This window comes from Hippocampus zosterae, chromosome 16 (genome assembly GCF_025434085.1).
Source record: "Hippocampus zosterae strain Florida chromosome 16, ASM2543408v3, whole genome shotgun sequence".
NCBI lineage: Eukaryota > Metazoa > Chordata > Actinopteri > Syngnathiformes > Syngnathidae > Hippocampus > Hippocampus zosterae.
Window position 1 is genome coordinate 9825178 of NC_067466.1, and position 20974 is coordinate 9846151.

Below are 20974 nucleotides of genomic sequence, written 5' to 3' on the forward strand. Positions count from 1 at the left end.
GGCTGCACATTGATGCATCAACACTATGAATTAGTCATTTCTTACTAGTCTGCTCATTCGTCGAATTCAGTTTGTCAGAGTGTGCCACTCCTTTTCTTTCAGACAGTTTGCCCGTCTGAGTCGAGCTCTGTGCCCTTATGGCTTGCTCTCTCTCTCTCTCTCTCTCTCGCTCACACACATTCACACACATCGGCATGGCACACTGCACATCCCACGCCACAGTGGGTGGTTCATCGTTATAAATATTGAAAGAGTGGAACAGTCAGGGTTCCAGCTGAAAGCACCTGTAATTTTGCCGTGCCTTCGTGATGGCGTAATTGCTCTGCTCATTTTGTTTCTGCGCGTTGGGGAGTCTTAATTGCCTGCGAAAAGCGAGGTGATTTCAAACAATCGACAATGACAAAACCTTTGGAAATAGGTTTTTAAATACAACCTTGGTTCAAATTTGGGTTGTTGGTCTGTTGATAATTTTGAGGAGAAAAATAAGCCTCCTCCCGGGAGGTTAATTTTTTTTTCATTGATATGGTTTTGTTTTTGTGAAACTTCATCCGGTTTTGATACATCAACCAGCATTTCTTTTCGAAAGGTTCGGACAGCAATTATTCATCCAGCAATGATGGGAAGATGAGTTTGTTAAAATTCATCCACCACTCATGGTGGGGGTGGGGGGGCGGTATTAAAGTATCTCTTAAAATTCCAGGAAAAATCTTTTAATGACAAAAAAAAGATGTTGTCGAATCTTTACTGATTGACTTACTATCGTACGTGTCTCACAAATTATAATGTTGTGTTTTTAGTGTTTGAAGACGTTAAAAATTATGTACAGTAGTCACACTACTTATAGCAGCTTTCATTTTAAATCAAATTTTAAATTGAGTTTTCACAGTCTTTCATTTTGAATTACATTTTAAATTGAGGCTTCACAGTGTTAGTCGCCCCTCTGTCGCCAGGTATGACATCAGATATGAAAAAGAGGATCTTTTGCTGAGGATAAAGAAAGCCGCCGTGAGCGATCAGGGGACCTTCACCTGCCTCGCCGAGAACCGCGTGGGCAAAGTGGAGGCTTCCGCTTACTTGACTATCAGAGGTGGGAAGCTTGCGCTCTTTTCAGTTCCCTATTTTATTGTACCTCCCAACTCACACAACAATCACTCCTTTATTGCACATTTTACCAGTGTTATTGCCCCCCTGATGAAAGGTTGAGGCTTGCCTCAAACTTTGTTTTCACCTAACGGAACAATGCGCTTGATAGCTTTACATTTCAGACCACGGATTGCATATGAACGCTCTCCGTTATAAGCGGTTTTAATTGAAGGGTTTTCATGAAGCCCACTCCCTCCATATTTTTATTCACTGACTCGCCAATCATTGCCTTGAAGAGTCATTTCATTCCATTTGGGTTTGGTTTTTTTTATTTATTGACATGGATGCAATGTTCTTGATGATATTGAGAGGGAACTTGGCACAGCATGGTAGCTAATAACAGCTGTATTTTCTTCACTTATTCAACCCACTTCAACTGTAAGAATTAAAGCTCAAAAAGTAGCACCTTTTAGTTTAACAGGACGGCGACTAGCCTTTGTGCCCCAAAAGTAATGAGTAATGTCCTATTAGGAATTGGTTCATAGCATTGGTTCTTGTCCTTCGACCTAACGTGGTGATTGAGAGCCATCTGTGCCTACACAAACACCATGGATGCAAACCCAACGCCATCTCATTCATTTCTGATTTTCATTATTTGGCTTTCTTTCCCTCTACTCCTCTGCTTTCGTTCTCTCTGTGTTGTGACTTAATCTCACCCCCACCATTGTTGTCACCAGTTCGCCCCGTTGGTAAGTAACAGCTGTAACGGCCATTGTGCATGTGGTCCCCCCCACCCCTCCGTTTGGTTTTATTTTGTAATTTATTTTGAAGTCACGTTTTTAGCACTGCTCTGAGGATCCATAAACTACTTTCATCAAAATAAGATTTTCACTGGCACATGTGCCTTGTCTCTCAATCACTGACTTTCCCAGTTAGGAGCCACTGAGAATCCATGGATGTACTGTGTCACTTTAGGTCTTGTCAACATTTTGACTTTGACGAGTGAGGCACCCTGATAGTATCCGATGCTCTGGAATACGGCTTGTGTGATTAGCAAACCGCTAGTTCAAAGAATACCCCTTTTGCATGACCAGCTAGACATGTGATGCGAAAATAACTGGAAATAAGCTACTGTACTGCATGCTACTGTAATATTCAGAGGCGCCCCAGTTTGTGGTGCGACCCCGTGACCAAATTGTGGCTCAAGGACGAACGGCGACCTTTCCCTGTGAGACCAAAGGCAAACCTCAACCCACCGTGTTCTGGCAACGAGATGGCAGCCAGGTGAGATTTTGGCACAATGTTTTCTGTCATGCGCATGCAGCTCGTGATGGGTGATATATTGTTGGTATCATGCTAAGAAAGACATCAATATTGCAGAGGGGTGGATATTGTATTTAACAAAGAAATGAATTAAATTAAAATCTTTAACTGATCAAACCAGGGTGACATTGTGAGTGGTTTTTGTGGCTCACACAGATAATGAAGTGGTCATTCATCATCAGTAGATGCTGTTCTGACCAGCCGGCTCACATTAGTGTCATTAGAAGTAATGAAAGCAGGCTAATGTCCTTTCCTGCCAGCTTGTCTGCTTGGGGTGCAGAAACGGACAAAGCTGATGCCTCAACTATCCGAAGTGCAGCAGAAACACTGTGAAGGACATTCTGGTCCATCAGAAGAGAGGGATTTAGATGATTTTCTCAATGATGGTGCATCATTTTGGGGAATGTAAATTCTTGAGAATCCCTTTCAACTTGACCTTAAACGACTTCTTTAATAAGGAAATTTTTTCACAAGTTAGAACAGATCTGAGGAAATCACAATGGGATGTGGTCAGTGAAAAAATGAACTCAGCCCGTTGATTTAGCACATCATTTGCTCTATACTCACAAAACTTGGCCAATTTGGTACGAGTAATTGTATTACTTGTTTTTTTTTTGTTTTTTTTTTTACAAATTTCTTATAAGAAAGGGTGCATGACTATTTCCAAAGGACATGAATGTGAACCCCAGCTTGACGTGTCATGATTGTATTGCAAATATATACTGTACTGTATATATACTGTATATATTAGTATAATGATGCACATGCACATTTCACAGATCTGTAACAATGTACCTTTATTTAGGAGTTTTACTTTCCAACTTCAACCCCCCCCCCCCAACCCCCCTGTAGGATCTTCTGTTTCCCAGCCAGCCAACACAAGGCGACAGTCGTGTGTCTGTGTCTGTGAATGGAGAGTTGACCATTTCATCAGTGCAGCGTTCAGACGCAGGCTATTATATCTGCCAGGCCCTCACTGTAGCAGGCAGCATCTTGGCCAAAGCCCAGCTGGAGGTGGCAGACGGTAAGTAAGGAGACCAAAGCATGCACACCCACTTCATCTAACACATCAAAGTTAATCAACACAATACACAGAACAAAGCGTTGGCATTTTGCATTTCCTCCCAACAATACATTGATTGCCTCCTTTAAATAATTTATTTTAGATATCTTAGATTACTTATTTATTTATTTATTTTTACCAAGATCTACAAACGAAACAATACAGACAACAGAACAGAATAGTGTGAGCATATTTTGATTCCTAAAAAAGAAGACACTTGGCCAAGCCTCCAGATATTGAAATGAAAGAAAATAAAACGATCTTTCTCTCTCTCTCCCTTGATGGAACAGACGCATTTAGGCTTTGTGGACAAATCTTAAATGTCAGCATTTAGCGCGAAACTGCTTCCTTCCCGGTGCCGTCGACGCCCTTCTCTGCATTTGTGTCTTTTAATGCTTATGGAGACAGACAGACTGAAGCGTACAGGGGTGATTTCAATGTAGACTAACAGAGCATCGAGCGATGTCCGAGGATGTTTGGGAAACGTTTTCCATTTGTCTCAAATATAGCATTTGATATGTTTGTGACTAACAGGCTTTACCGAATATAACGAATATTTTTTGAATTATTATACCGTAATTTGTTTTTGCTACATTTGGCACACAAATCAAATCTCCCATTGATGTACTTGGTCATGTTTGTTGCGAGGCAGATTTGCTCCCCAGCTTTTGCTGTATAAACTTCAACATCTTCATTCATCAATCATGAGCTTGACGAAAGCATCTTTGTAGCTCCACCGCCTGAAAAAACAAAATGCAGCTGAAAGCCTTTGAAGACAATTGGCTTTGCAGTGTTACAAGTATTAAGAGATCCATTGATGTTGAAGGAGAAGCTTGCAATTTAAAAATGGCTCAAATGAAGCGAATGTCGCCTCTCCTTAACTGATACTGTTTCGGACCAACGCTACTTTCCGCACAACATGGACTGTGAATTAGCAACGTATGCTATATCTGTTATTCGTAATGGAAAGGTACACTAAATGTTACCGGTTAGCTGTTTTATTTCCCCATTAGAAATTCTAAGCTAAAGTTTAGTGTGGTTTGATTGTGAAGCTGTGCCTGGTCTCCATGTGCCCACGTGTGCACTGCACACGATTCACTGTCACTCAACGCTCACGTAAATTGCAATGTCAATGTACAAAATCCCAAATTAGAACAGCCAACTACAAGTAATTGTCTCTCTATATTTGCATCGTTTCAGTGTAATCATCATATTTAATCCCTCAAACAGTTCATCCACAATGCAGAGTTAAGCAGTAACACTTGTATTGATTAGGAAGTGCTTGAATAGAGGAGTTAATCAATTGTAGTCATGTGTGTGACAGGTCGGTGCAGCATTCAATCTGAAACCATTTATCATGATGTCTTTCCATTATCGCTAAATATATACTTCGTTTAAAATGGTCTCAAACAATAACAATCGCAGATCGGAGCGTTCATACGGTACTGCTGCTCTGCTTATAATTTTGTTCTCCTTATTTTACAGTCATTGTGAGAAAAAAAAAAACGGCAAAGGGAACCTGTTGTAAGCATTTGTGAAAATGGAGACAGACCTGATAACAGTTGAAAGCAGCCCGGGGAGTTGTTACAAGGCCTGGAAAGAGCGCCAACACTCCAGAAATTACTGTTGCACCGTGCAGAAGCTGTTTTCTGGCTGATATAACACACTTTAAAAAGCTTTTAAAGCGATGCATTGTTGTCCTCCTTGGCATGCTAATTTACGAGTTTAATTTGTTGTGGTGCAATGGAGAAAAGGGCCAGGAAGTTGCGAGCGTCATTGTAGAATGCAACCAACAAGCACGGGGATGTGTTGAAAGTTGATCATTAACACCACGGGTTAAGCATCATTAATCCTCACCGAGGAATTAAAACTGAACGGTGCGATGTTGTGCCACGAGCACACCGTTCCACTCTGGAAATCAGTCGCTTCCAATTCCAACCAATCCGTCAGATTGAGTTTTAACATATTGGGACTGCAATTATTGCAATCACTACTTAGCACCTTCTGATAAGGTCATGCATAAAAAGGCAACATTGTAAAGGGCCAATGGCAAGTCACCAGCTGATGCCAAGACGAAGCCTTGAAAATTATAGTTCAAGAAAGGTTACAATTATTTATTCCTTCATGATTATCCTCAGCCCTGAAGGACCGCCCACCGCCAATCATCCGTCAGGGCCCCTACAACCAAACACAGGCATTAGGGAGCGTGACAACGCTCAGGTGTCAGGCTTCAGGAGACCCACAACCCACAATTACCTGGCGAAAGAACGGGATCGGTCTGCTAGGAAAAGACTCTCGGTTTTCCCTGCTGGAACATGGCAGCCTTCAAATACAAAGTGCCAAGGTGAGTTGCGGTGATTCATTTGTCCTCATTATTTAAACATGATTTATATTTCTACTGTAATTGAATCAACCCTGACTTATTACACAAAGAACCTCTCGCAAGAGTATGCCAAGAAGCACAAGTCAGATCCAATTGACTATACCAACCAGCCGGGTTTTATAAAGTTAATATTGCTCAAGTTTTGATTGACACTGTCAGAGGAAATCATTTTACAATGTGTTTGCTGTTGTGGTTGCGCAGGGATAAAAACGATTCTGCATCACGCCAAGAGCTGTTTCCAGTAATTTCACTCCGAAGTCGTAACATTTACATTTGAATTGAATTCACAGTACAAAGTATGTCTAAATTGACTCTTAATTTACCACAAAGTGATGCAATTGAAATAAACCATAGATTCAGTTTGTTAGCGGCGCATGACACCATACAGTCTCCTAAACACGATAATGGCTACATTATATATTACTTTATACCTCAAATGTTCTTTAACAAAGCATTAGAACCAATTCATTTTCTCAACACCGGATTTAAACTGTGTACCTATACTGTAGCTATGTCTGTGAAATCTATTTTTTATGATCTCTCGAGGGATGAAAGAATAATTAAGAAAAACAAACCGCTTTATCACAAATCAAAGTGGTTCTCGCCATTATCAAGTTGAGCTTTTGTAAGATTTATTTACATGCGCATCACTGGAAAAAATGTGTATCCTGTGAAACATTTCATCAGTTACAAATGTACACTCACAATCTGGATATTGATTGAGTTTTGATTTTTGGACCATATGTGATGACCGTTGACGGAAAAAACAAAATGAACAACGGTGCCATTTAAAAATGATGATGTAGAGTATATGAGCAGAAGACTGGAATTCCTCTGGTACGGGTCTGATTCAAGGACAGGGACTGTTATAGGCAATCGAATGGGACGAATATAATGGAGGGGCTTAAATATGCAGGGTCCCGCCTCTGTGTCAAAGTGCTCTGCCTATGTCGCTCACCTCCACTATCTCTTGAGAGAGAGCCCGACTGCCTGTGCTCCCAGAGGCTTTGCCAATATGAACAAGATGATCATATCACTGTTTCAGTATTTCCCGTGTCAGCACTCCTGATGATAATGTTGATGGTTCTGGGAATGGAGGACGACTATTATTGGACGAAATCAATTAAGGAAATTAATGTCAGCTTTTACTGGGCTCTTCCCTTTTTTTTTTTTTTTTCCATTGGATGGCTTTAAGGTTTTCTCTCATCCACTCTCAAGCTTGTCTCGAGCCAAATGCAGGGCCAGTGAAGGTTAATGCCTTTTTCCTGTACTACTAGCTGCAGACCTCCTTCATACGCCCGGACTGATGCAAGAGCTTGTCGCAACCATCTGGTATCATAGTTGCAAAGACGATTGAATTCACGCTCGTGCCACCGGAGCACATCAGAAAGCCATGTTTTTTTTGCGGTCTGAAGGAGCAAAGAATACATCCGTAAAACTAATATTGCTTGAAACTGTTATCTTGACCACACAAGTCAATGCCGACCATGTTTTATTGTTGTATTTTTTTTTCCTGTGGAATATGTCATTAAAAATGACTGCCATGAGACAAATGTAGTACCAGATGCGTGAATACATATTTTTTTGTTGTATGTATACTTAGAATGTTATAGATAAATATTATATATTTGGAGATAATATTAGAGTCTTTTTTTCAGACTGTTTGTTATAATTCAAATATCCTTTTCAGCTGTCTGATTCTGGCTTATACACGTGCGTGGCCTCCAGCTCCAGTGGAGAAACATCATGGAGTGCTTACTTGGATATCACAGGTATGCAGCGGTAAATTCCACTCCTGTGGAACAGTTGCTATGTAACTTTACTTCATTTGCATTTTATTTTTGTTGGTATTAATATTAAAAGTTTTTTTTTTATTTTTTCTTTGTCAGATTCCACAGACCCCATTGACTTCCTGTCTAACAACCTGACAGCCCTACCGGGGCCGCCCTCCAAGCCAGAGGTCACTGATGTGACCAAGAGCAGCATCTCGTTGTCATGGGAACCGGGGCCAGAGGCTGGCTCCCCGGTGTCCTCCTATGTCATTGAGGCCTTTGGGTACGTCTGTGACCCATGGCCTGAAGCCATGTTTAGTGACCCCAAAAAAAAGCAGATGGGAGGCAGTTTTGTTGAAGAGCAAACAAAATAAATATTCCAAGCAGCTAACATTGAAGTATTCAACAAAATTGATATTTACGAGCAGGATTTCAATTTGAATGGTCTTTTTCTGACATTTAAGGATCACTTCAATCAGTATGTGACAAGTATTTATTTAAATTCCAGTCAAGAATACTATAAAGTTGTTTCATCTTGATTGGAGAGTTTACCCTGTGATGAGGAAAGGAACACGCTTGAACGATTTCAGTCTTTTTATCTGACAGGATCTTTTTTTTTACCCCACAATTTGTTTTTGTTTGGTTCACCTTCCTGTTGGTGTCTGATTCAATCTTCTGTCTGGAATAATAACACACAGAAAAAAATGCCTCCAGCTAATGGAAAATATCCTTGCTTTTCAAACAGTCAGTCAGTCAGTAACAGCTGGCAGACTGTGGCAGACCATGTGAAGACCACCGAGTTCACCGTCAATGACCTACGGCCCAATACTGTCTACCTGTTCATTATCAGGGCAGTCAGTGGTCAAGGGCTAGGAGACCCGAGCCCCATGTCAGAGCCCGTGCGGACACAAGGTACCGAGAAAGACAACACGAGAAAAGAGTCCTGGAGCCTTCGAGATGAGCATCACAGTTTTATTCAAATTACTTGGTGATATTTTCTGTTTTAGACATTAGTCCCACTGCGCAGGGAGTGGACCATCGACATGTACAGAAGGAGTTGGGGGACGTGGTGGTCAGCATGCATAACCCCGTCGTTCTCAGCTCCACTTCAGTGCAAGTCACGTGGACTGTAAGTACTCATGGTTAGGATACAATTCATCAGACCAGTGTTTTCAGTCTGCACACAAGTACTGTGAAGTGTTTTCTTCATTCTGCCTCCACGAATAAAAATGACTCAGATACATTGTTTTTCACCATTCGCTCCTTCCCGACAACAATCGCTTCTTGAATCCTATGTCAAATGAAGCAAGAGCAACAAGTACACGAACTGAATGTTACAGTCATACTGTCATACCATACCGTGTCCCCTTCAACCTCATATTATTCTCTTCTCTCAGGTGGACAATCCATCCCGATTTATTCAAGGCTACCGTGTTCTGTACCGGCAGACATCTGGGCTGCCTTCTCCGGGACCATGGCAGATCGAGGACTTAAAAGTCTCCTCACAGAGGGACATGACTCTCTTGGGCCTGAAGAAAGGAATTGTCTATGAGATTAAAGTGCGACCATACTTTAATGAGTTTCAGGGCGCAGACAGTGAATCCATGACGGCACGGACTATGGAAGAAGGTAAATCATTTTGACAATAGGATGCTTCTTAATGAAATGTAGTCTTCGTGATGAACATGAATGAAAAGGATTTCTGTGTAAATGGTCGAAATGAAATATATTGATTTTGCTTTCTTTAGTTGCCTCTATTTGGACCCCTGCGGCAATATGTCTGCCCAAAAACAACATTTGAATTCCTTGACATGAATTAACCTTTTCACGAACACACACACGCACATGGACAAATATATACCGGTACTTGAAGTTTGCTGCAGTTGTTTTGTTCAATCCAAGCCAAGGTCGACCCGCAAGCTCTATCAGTCTTCTGCTCCTCTTAATCAGCAAACAGATTTAGCTCAGGTTGTTAGGATTAATGGTGACTTGATGCTGGAAATTGATAGCTGACAATCCTTGGGCAAGAATCCAATCATAAATCCCCCCACCAACCCCATGTAAAAAGATCAGTATAGATGATAACTGTGCTCTAAACAGGCTATTAGAAGAAATAGGTGCATTTAGTCGCATTTGTTTCAACTCAAAATCATTTTTGCCCGTTGACGGTGGATTCAATAAAAAGTGTTGTTATTTCCAGTGGACAAATCTGTTGGCAGATTTACAGACTTCTGGCGGGTGTGATGATAGGGAGTGTGTCCCCAAATGTAATTGCAACCTGGCCAGGTGCTGCATCAGCCGAACCAGGCACAAGTCCAGCTCGCGCTGAAGAGCTAGTCAAGATAAGGCCAGTCCTGTGAAAGAAATCTCCAACTTGCAGAATTTCTGTTTCATGGCAACACATGAGAGGGTCTATCTGGGATTGTGAACATGCGCGTCTGCAAAAAAAAAAGAAGAGAACCTTACCTCACTGGAGCCCAATTAAAATGGCCACACGGGATTACTGGAGGATTTTTCCGACTGAAGTAGCAATTTTACTTTCTCGGGATCCTGGAAAAGGTATTGGGGAACAGCAAAAAAATATCCATTCGACTAGAGCCAGAAACGGATTGCACAGCAGAAATTGTAAGGATAAAACACATTATCTGCCACAGGCAGATATTCAAAAGGGTGCTGCATTTGAGGAACCTTGCAGGGGGGTCTCTGACGACTAACAGAGCAAGCACATGGTGAGCCGCTGAACTCTAAATCCAAAGTCACAGTTAAAATTAGAGTTTGTTACGGCCACATGGCTGATGTTGGCAGCTCAGGAAGGAGAGAATGTGATGCATGATCATTAACGTCACAAATGCCACATGCGGGGGTGGGGGCGTTTGCTCATTCATGTCTCAAGTATCGTACGCGATGCACTCATTAGCGGAGCAAGCTATGTTTACCAGATTGCATCCTGCAAAGCAGCAAATTAAGCAGCTTTAGCACATTTTGTTCTTGTGGCACAATGGGTACCATTTGACTGGGATGTATTGTGCTGTGCATCATTTAGATTGAAGTATTTATTTACAGGCTGACAATGTTTTAAAGAACACGCACATTGGCGATGTGTTACTGATTGAATGTTTGAATGTTGGTATAGCTAGCATTTAGCATGAGTGAATATTTATTAATTGACAGACAGACTTGTGGTCCAACCATTTGCTATATCTCTGCCAGAAATAGCGCTGGTTTATGACTTTCACTCTTCCCGTTTATAAAATGAAACCAATTCCGAAAATGTCAAGTCACAGTGAGCATTTTGCTGTGCAGCCAGGTGGCGGACAATACGATCACATCATGGCCCACCTACTCTGCACATCTCTGCAATGTTGGAAATATCAATGCTTTGCCTAAAGATAGCATTCTTATATTGTATCTTTTTAATTGGGTTCCAGCTCATAATTCTGCCCACCAGTTTGGAGCGTTACAAAAGGTTTAATGGAAACCGTGGGCCCCAAGCTGTTTAGTAGTCCATTCTGAGAAGATAATGTGTTAAAATTGCATAGATTAGAGTGTTGGGGCCCCGCTAGCCTCAGCCTCATTATATCTCCGATCCGCCCATGTGGGGCAACAGGCCAGATAGTTACATGTCAAAATTCATTTGAATTTTCCTTGCAAGGCGTTGCATGGGTAAAAAGATAAAGTACAATGACCATTTCTATTTATTTTCCATTTGACCCATCAGCACCCAGTGCACCCCCACAGCAAGTGACAGTGTTGACGGTAGGAAGCAGTAATAGCACCTCCATCAGCGTGTCATGGGACCCTCCACCCTCTGACCAACAAAATGGCATCATCCAGGAATACAAGGTAGAGTCAGGCCCGTGTCCTCACTATCCCGTTGCATATACTGTACTGTGAAACCTGAAAATGGATTCTGTCAACCTGTTTGGCTTTGTCAGATCTGGTGTTTGGCTAACGAAACCCAGTTTCATGTCAATAAGTCTGTGGATGCAACCATCCGTTCAGTGGTCGTCGGGGGTCTGCAGGCTGGGGTGCAGTACCGCGTGGAGGTAGCTGCAAGCACCAGTGCAGGAGTGGGGGTCAATAGCGCACCCCAGCTCATCACCTTGGGTAATCCACTCGCGCGCGCGCACACACACACACACACACACACACACACACACGTGCACAAAACTGAAGTCAGGATAAAATGACCTCATAATGGAAAGACCAAGGTGTCCATCACAGTTTTGGGGTCTGAGAAAATAATTTATCAATTTATCACCCAGCAGAAAGAAGATTGCTCTTTACACTGTAGACATCGACTGAAAAATCAATAGTGGTTCATTATATGGGGCATTTGGTAACACTGCCAAGTACTGTTAGCTATATCAATAATCCACTTCAATATATGGGCTGCAGTCGCTAACAAAGTAGAGTGATTTTTTTATTATATTTTTTTTGCTGGAGCTTATCAGCCTATCACTTCTTATAAAATAGCAAAAGGATGCTCAGAGTATATAAACCCAGAGTCAATATTGGAGCTCAGGACAGATGCTCCTCATCTATGACTTTTGACTGATAAATAATAACAGCCTTAACAGACAGGGAAAGGGAAACACAGGCCTGTGGGCTGCAGCTTAATGATGTGTGTGTGTGTGTGTGTGTGTGTGTGTGTGTGTGTGTGTGTGTGTGTTAGGATTGGGGGTTCTTGCCGGGGACTGTGAATCTAATTTCACAGCACAGTAGCTGCAACAGAAAATCAAACTCTGTCAGAGCTGCTCTGTCAATCTCGTGTCTTTTAGGCTCAACTTGATAAGTGCACTGCTGAATTGATTAACCCTGCCTGTATATTGGATGCACTGATGCTGTTTATTTTACTTTGTAGTTATTTATTTTCATCTTGTTATGATAGATCTTTTGTTTTCCAAGGCTCTGAGTTTGTTTTGTTTTTTTCTTAGTTATTTTGACGCTTCGTAATCATGTGCTTACTCCATCGGGATCACCTACAAAATCCAAAATAGAAATATATATATATATATATATAAATTTTTTTTTTTATTTTGTTGATCGAGCGTCATGGTAAGGTAAAAATAATTGAAACACCCACCAACTGCAACCACATGAATAATACATCTATCTTTCCAACGATTTAATACACAAATCACAAGGTCCACTTCCCATGTTACCATTTTATTTGCATGTTTTCATGTACTTGTACAGTTTTTAAATACGTTTGCTTTCCTTGTGCCGGTATTTGTGCATTGGTGGATTCCCAGGTGCAGAACAGAGGGATGTAATGACAGGATCGGAGGGCAACAATAGCATCTCAGATGTGGTGAAACAGCCGGCCTTCATCGCGGGTTTGGGCGGAGCCTGTTGGATTGTTCTCATGGGCTTCAGTGCCTGGCTGTACTGGAGGAGAAAAAAGAGGAAGGGACTCAGCAACTATGCAGGTAAAAAAAAAAAAAATCAATTTACATGGTTCCGCATCAATACAGAATCTCAAAGCTCATTTGGTCTCTCGCCCCAATGAGACTTGATGTCATCACAGATTTGACTCCATTTGAGCTGGCTAAAAGGCAGAACGCTATTAATATATTCAACACTGGTGGAAATAAGGCTGTATTTACTTTTAGCCACTGTGCATTGGTGTGCGTCAAATGTGCCACGCTCCATCGGTCGTGTGCTTCAGCGCTGTCATACATTCATGTGAGATAAGTAATTTAACATCACCTCCCATTATCAGACCTTCGGCAGTGTTGTTGGCACATTAACATGAAGTGCATCCAGATTTAAGGATGAAATATACATTTTTAGCAATTTTGGTGAGCTTTGGGCTGCATGTCCATTATCCTAATTTGTATTCCAGTGAGTTGTTTTTCTGGTTTAAGAGGGATTTACATGATTGAGTGCTGCATCTCTGATCCCCTTTCTCCAGCTAAATTAAAAACCTCATTGTACAGCAAATAAATGATGTTTTTCAGGAATGCTGTAGACTATTTCCATAATAGCCACTGATGCAAATCACTACCTGTATGTTTTAAACAAACTGGTAATTGCATTTTTCAGTTCATTTTTCACTTGTGTATGATTTAAACGTGTTTTCCCATTTTAATATGGATTTCTCTTATTTTGTCATCGCAGTTCAATCGTTCACGTTCACCCGAGCAGGTATGCTTTTACAATTATCGGTAATTGCCTCAACAATTTAGCTGACTACCTCTTTTTCAAAATGGCGGCCATACGGTACCATTTTGTTGATGCCAATGTCAAACTTACTTGTATTTTTTTCTCTCTTTAACTCTAAGTGACATTCCAAAGAGACAGAGGTCTAATCAGAAATGGAAGGTAAGAGTTGTTTTGACTTTCTAGAATGACTTTCAGTCTCAATCTACCATCTCAATGATGAGTACCGGTAATCATTTTAATGCCTTAACTGATGTCAGTTCCTGTGTTCGAAATTAGAATTTGATTCAACTTTCCATTTTTTCCTTCACATGCCAGTGTATGATTTTCACTGATGTACTGTGTACTTTGTGATCATTAATCACTCTTTTCTTGTGAATGCGATTAATTAAAAAAGGCATGCTGCCGTTTTTCTTCACTGCTAATGTAAGGACGAAGGGAGAGGTCATAAGAGGAGGGGAGAGGTGATAAATGTGCAATTTAAAAAATGTCAACCGACTTGACTTTGTACAGGTTCGGAAAAGTTTGAAAGAACAATGTTCTGAACTCAAACTTGTCTAATATTCATGATGGGGCCTGTAAAATGAAGATTGCTGGTCTGATTCACCAGACGAGCGTAAACATTTATGATTGGAGCAAAGATGAACCCTTAGGGAAGCCCTAAGGGTTCTTTTGAGAAAAAAAAAAGTGGGGGCGTGGGGTAGGTGAGAAAAAGCTTGTCAATTTCTTCAGACTGTCATCAACAGTATATGCTACTTGTATCAATTCTGTTGGATTTAATTCAGAAGAGCATTAACACAGCATGTGTTGGCTGTAAAAAATGCGGTAATGACAATGAAAGGGTCTTAATCTCAATCTTAATTAGAATCATGTTTTTGCTAAAAATCTGAAATGAGGTCTCCTAATGAGTGTTTCAATTCTCCCAAAAAGTAGGCAAATCATTTTAGCAAAAAAAAAAAAAAAAGGAAATAGATAAAAGAGAACAATTAATGCTGTGCCATCCAAATAATCAGATAATTCTGACCCATGGTGAATGTTGCAAATGATGGACGAACAAAAATACCACAATGGATTAACAAACACACACACACACACACACGCACAAACATTACAGGAGCCCTGGCACTGCTTCTTCAATGTATGTAAATGGACTTGTGTATTTTACAACGGAAATTATTGATATAATTGTTTAACACCTTTTGAGTTATCACCAATTCGGCTGTAAACAATTCCCATGGTGCTTGGTGAGTCAGGCCCAGTGGAAAATTCCCTGCGTGTGTTAGCGCATTAAGTAAACATGCGAACAGGACGCATGAAGCATACAAACGCTTTGCCATTTTTACGGCAGCTGATACCACAAGCTGATACATTTCCCATTCTTCATTTGCTGCTCACTACTTTTCTTTTCTAAAAATGTTTGCATTACAGCTGTATTTCAAAGCGACAATATCAACGCCACATTTCCTAAACCACTAAATGCTTCTTTTCTGTCTCTGTTGCCATGGAGACAACGCAGCCATGTAGTTGCACTGCCAGAGGCGGTCCATGATTCTCAATTTAAAATGTAAATTTTTGTTGTGCTAAGGCTATAAAGCAGATTAAGTGTGTATTCAGGCCTGCCTGGTTTCTCCTGGGAGAGTTTTGGCTTGTGGAGTTTAAGGGAGGCAGAATTCTGATCTATAGACCTGCCATGTTGTGCCCCGCATGCTGTTTGCACTCTTGCTTGTGCTTCAGGCTTTTTCAAGGGATAAAATCTATTCACATTAGGTTATCACATCACTTTATTTTTAACACAGCGGTTGAAAAATAATATTATTAAATGCATGCTGGTATTTATTTAATAATATGCTTCTAATGTGCTAATACCTTTTCTTTTCTGCATCTCTATAAATATCAATCCCTCAGCCGTCCGGGGCTGTTGAAAGCGGGTGACCCTGGCCTACCCTGGCTGGCGGATTCATGGCCCTCCACAAGCCTTCCGGCCAACGGAGCATTGGGGAGTCCGAAAGGCAGCAGTAACTTTGGCCGAGGAGGTAAACATGGCTGGCTGATGGGAGTTACAGCAAGCATCGCCTGGTCCGACAGTTTTGATGTTCATCATTTGTTATTCACTGTGACAAGGCCTGACATTAAAAAAAACACGCAGAGAAATTAAAAGTGCCTTTGAGGGCTATACTTTGCTAATGTGATTTGACACGCCTGATATTTGGGATTCAATTTGTGCTATTACATCCTCTTTTTGCCCCCATTTTCTCTCGTGCTCGGCAACTGTGTGGTGAGCTGGAGAGTTTAATCGGGGTTTACACGTATGCTGGGTTTACATGTTCGTCAAGCTCAGGAGAGCTGGTCAGCTGCGGGGCTGAGCATCATCATGTGAACACTCCACCGGGCTTCCTCAGCATGATGCATGTTAATTACGGTTGCAGACCATCACTTCCATTCAGATCAAGTCTATTTATGAGCTGTGTTTTTTCAACAGATGAGGAGAACAGGAGCAGCAGGGAGCGTTAATGACCTTAAAGATTCGTTCAGATCATGTCATTTAATCTGCGGACGATCTCTGCAAACACCTTTCTTCTTTGTTGCAGATGTATTGCCATCTGCAGCGGTGGAGAAGACGGGCACCATGCTGTCAGATGGGGCCATCTATAGCAGTATTGACTTCATGGGGAAGGGCGGTTACAGCAGCTCGGCGCAAGATAGCCAGCCCACCCCCTACGCCACCACTCAGATACTCCAGTCTAACAGCTTCCACGAGTTGGCTGTAGACAGACCGGATCCCCGCTGGAAGGCTTCTCTGCAGGCCCAACAGGAAATGGCCAACCTGGGCTACTCGCTAACTGATAGACGCGCTGCCACTGGTACAAATTTGTGTTTCTGTGTGTGAGCGCTCGAGAGAATTGGACACATAAATGCTCAGGGACAAAATATGGCGTGACGGTTAGTTGTTTTTTTTAGAAGTGGAATTCCTGCAAGGGAGTTGGCAAACTGAGCCACGTAGAGTGCAAAATGGAAAAGAGTGAATTTATTTACATATTCACTGCAGATGAAGCCTTAGGATAATGCTCTTAATTACTCTTCTGTCTTCATCAGACTTCTACCCTGGGAGCTTATCTAGCCCAGAAATGTCAGACAATCATGACGCAATTCTTTGGTTTAACTTGATGAGCCAATGCACCAGCGTCATGAGCTATGCATGTCTATCTATATATATATATATATATACACACTGTGTTAGCATAGCCAGTAAGATTATGGAGCCATTTACCGGTATGTGTGTACCTTTGACTATTCACAATAAGCTTTGTGCTCAGCTAAATGTCACGACCAGTGATAAGGTAGAAGAAGCTTTATGGAAGACGTTCGCCTCAGGTTTTGATGCCTATTTAAGAAATATCATAACATTTTCAAGTCATCCTATGCCGTCAGCGTGCAAAAAGAGAGTTGATGAATAGAAAAATGGTGGTTGAAAAAATATAGAATCCAAGGATCAGTATCTGTGCGTGTAAAAAGGGGCGAAGAAATAGTAATATTCGTATGAGTGCATACAGGGATTTGTTAGCATGGCACCAAAAAGACTTTCATCTCTTGTTTCCCCCACCCCTCAGGTGCAAAGGTAGGGAAGAAAAAGAAGATGAAGGGTGGAACAAAGACCCCTAAATCAAATGGGACATGTTGGGCCAATGTGCCCCTGCCTCCACCACCTATGCACCCTCTGCCTGGTACTGAGGTTGACCTTGACCATTACCCCCAGGAAAGCCACAGAGGAGGGTAAGATGCGTTCACATCTCATCAGTTGACTCACGCGCGAACATGAAATCACAAGCACACTTCGAAACTCACATTGAAAGAGAGGTCAGATCTCCTCCACCTGTGGCCTGGTCATTACAACATTCTTATTTAATACACACTTGTCAATGAGGCATTTTAATAAGTTGCCAAAATATTAATCATAGTGTAAACAGTTTTAAGACGCTATAAAGTACATCCAAAGATTAGTTTCTAAATAGAGGGTACATTTTTAAAGATTTTACTGAAAATCTGCAAAGACTGAATTGTACAGCTAAGGCGCAAGCAAACCACTTTTGGAGTGGAGATTTTTGGAGTGGTGGCTACGATAGCTAGCCGGTGAATAGTGCAATCTAATGGATTATTGAAATAGTTTTGGATTATCTGCAAACATCAAATTTGTTTATTAAGTCATCGTGAAGCAAAAAAAAAAAATTACTAATAGTCTTGCTTTAATTTTTTTTCATTAAATTTATTAAGATCCATTCTCGGTTAAGTGCAATTCCACACTACAAAAACCAAATTAATATGCAGTTTTTGAATTCCATATCTTGCTTATAGTGGCCTTAAAAACATTATCTTGGGTAAGTGGATTTTTTTTTTCTGAAGTAAATTGAGCATTGTACCTAATATACAGTATAAAAACTGGGAGTGTGTTATAGTGTTGTGTAGTATCCTGACTATCTAACCAACTGAGAGGATTGACCATAATTATAAAATAGTGACTGTTGTTCACCAGGTACGACAACAACAGTTGGGCCCCGCCTCTCTCGCTCCCGTCCTACCGCCACCAGAGTTTGGACAATGACGCTGACGAAGAGAGGGGACCTACTCCACCTCTCAGAGGAAGAGCTTCCTCGCCGGCAACAGCAGCATCTTACAACCAGCCTTCATCATCATCTCTCAGCTCAGCCCACCATGAGGAAATGCAGTCTATTTTGCAGGCCCATTTGGATGAGCTGACCAGAGCTTACCAGTATGAAGTAGCCAAGCAAGCATGGTAAACAGCAACACTGGCTTCAATTTCAATTTTTATATGTGGGACGAAGTGCACAGAACATATTCAATAGATATCCTTGATTTAGTCATTTGCTGCAATACGTTTTCCACATCAGTGGCATTTCTTAAGGCCATGTTTAAAATTTTTTTAGCATATAGCTGCTACATAAGTGATCGGAGTGTGGGCATCGAAAAATTCGAATAAGCACCAAAACGTTTTTGGCCTGCCAATACTCCAGAGCAAGAGCAATGTTTCGTGCGGCTCCCCCGCCCCCACTTCCGTTGACCATCATCTGCAAAGGGCATCAACCTATTAGAAGGCGCATCCTTCTATGCTTCTTGATAGAAATGGTGGAAATACATGAATTGTAATCTGTGGGTTGAGAGAAGCTCTCTGTTCTGACATCAGTAAATAGAGTCGGTAATTAGGCATGCATTGCCTTGATGGCAGGATGTGTGCTGTCATGCAGTCGACGAGATAACAACCATGTTGGTGACAGCCGTTGACCATCCAGATATCCTTTATCCACTCCATTCAGAACCCCATTGTTTGCATAACACACAGCAGCACCAACCATATAATCAGTTAAGTGACTGCAGACTTTTTGGATGCACAGTGGATCTGCATCCCGCAGCTTGTTTTAGTTTTTTACCTAAACCGTGTGTTAGGTTACTCATAAGTGCCTTTTGATCATTAAAACAAAATCCTTTGTATGTGTGCACTGTATCAGGCAGATGAAGAGCAATACAAACATGTCCAGCACTGCCATTCCTCCAATGGACTTCATGTCTTCAACGCTGGGCTCAGACTTGGGAGACACCCGCCTCTCTGAGGAGGAGGAGGAAAGATATGCTATGGTGTCAAAGAATTTGTGTGGCTTTGATTACGGTCCTGGACACACGATGGATAACCTTGAGGTCTCAGGTATGTTTGACAAGGCTGACACCGAGAGGGCACACTAACAACTTAGACTGAATTGACACTGCAGATCTAACAAGCTAATTTGGATTCAACGCCAACATCACATTTCTTTTGTTTGGTTAGACATGTCGGGGTGTATTCTGAATTAGGTCAGGCTCACATTAACCGGGTTGATCCAATCTGTTAGTTGACTCGGCAGTCGCATTGTCATCTTGTCACGTGGGGGATTTTGTTGTACTTGGATGCGGGCGAAAGGCAGGAATGTGGGAGAATTGCAAAGAAAGTAAAACTAAATCTAATACCTAGTGCACAAAAAAATACAAGGTGAAAGAAGAACAGCTTCTGATGGGACATTTGAAACCAAGGCTTTGAGGAGAGTACCAAGTAGAAAGTGGCTTGCCACCTCAACGCTTATATCGACATGCTGAAAAACACATGACAAAAGACAAATCAAGTCTCGCATGGCATTGGAAAACCAAAATAAATCATTTAGCGTTTTATTGTTTTTCAAACAGGAGTATATGAAATGGTAAGTGATGAATGAAGCTGTGAGCAATAAATGTTGTAGTAAAGCAATGGGCTGTAAAGCTTCATTGTTTCATGATGCTTCCTCTGGCCATCAGTCCTCATCCCCGCAGGCAAAAGGAACACGCGAGATTTAATAATTGCAATAAACAGAAAGCAAAGAAACGTGGAACAAAATACAGACAAACGAGACAATGAGTACCATCTCGACAAGAGGTGAAATATAGAGAGGGCTGGTTGACTGACACAAGGAGCAAGGCTGACAAATTCCACGTCAAGCATCCAGGAAAGGGACATACCGTATTTTTCGGATTAAACATCACTCCGGATTATAAAATCGCACCAGCCAAAAAAATGCAGAATTAAGAAGGAAAAAAACATATATCATCAGTCAGTTGTTTTTCTCAGTTATCACCAATGTGGAAAGTATCAACTTAGGCCGAGAGCACCTTCTTGCGGTTTAATGTGAAAAGAACGTGATGTGTACAACTATGACAAAAACTGCGACTTATACTCCGGAAAATACGGTACACCAGATGCAGGCGAACAAACCAAAACTAATTTGCAAATTAGAAAAGTGAGATGATAAACCGAAGAGTGTGGATCATGACACGTATAATTCTGCTATCACTTTCAGTACATTACAAACTTGGTAACCCCCCCCACCCCCCCAAAAAGGTAAATGTGTCACAATGATTCAATGTAAATTCAACCGAACTTACCAGCAAATAATATTATGCAAAAAAATTAAATAGTAATGAAGTGGGCATATTGTTGCAAGAATGCCCGATACAGAAAAAATGGCATATCGCATCAGAAATGTGACCGCTTCTAAGAAAACCGACATTCATCTTCGAATAGATTCACATTCAAATGAAGTTCCTTTCTGTCACCGTAAACGTTTGTGAAAGTTAAATCATGGCAGGTTGTTAGAATTCCTTTGAAGTTAT

At 41.3% G+C, this 20974-nt stretch overlaps 1 protein-coding gene across 2 annotated transcripts in view; it reads left to right on the forward strand.

Moving 5' to 3' along the window:
• Positions 1-20974, forward strand: part of LOC127588633 (roundabout homolog 2-like) — a 63770-nt gene that overhangs the window by 38203 nt on the left and 4593 nt on the right. The window contains exons 6-25 of one of the 2 annotated variants that reach the window (XM_052047431.1): positions 951-1087; positions 1821-1832; positions 2243-2367; positions 3259-3430; positions 5608-5813; positions 7543-7624; positions 7742-7907; positions 8370-8536; positions 8632-8753; positions 9022-9253; positions 11343-11467; positions 11560-11731; positions 12880-13056; positions 13748-13774; positions 13912-13951; positions 15695-15822; positions 16378-16650; positions 17398-17560; positions 18318-18578; positions 19309-19502. In XM_052047431.1, the coding sequence (XP_051903391.1) occupies positions 951-1087; positions 1821-1832; positions 2243-2367; positions 3259-3430; positions 5608-5813; positions 7543-7624; positions 7742-7907; positions 8370-8536; positions 8632-8753; positions 9022-9253; positions 11343-11467; positions 11560-11731; positions 12880-13056; positions 13748-13774; positions 13912-13951; positions 15695-15822; positions 16378-16650; positions 17398-17560; positions 18318-18578; positions 19309-19502 (2981 nt within the window). The remainder of the gene's footprint in view (positions 1-950; positions 1088-1820; positions 1833-2242; positions 2368-3258; positions 3431-5607; positions 5814-7542; positions 7625-7741; positions 7908-8369; positions 8537-8631; positions 8754-9021; positions 9254-11342; positions 11468-11559; positions 11732-12879; positions 13057-13747; positions 13775-13911; positions 13952-15694; positions 15823-16377; positions 16651-17397; positions 17561-18317; positions 18579-19308; positions 19503-20974) is intronic. The other variant, XM_052047432.1, reaches the window with a different exon arrangement.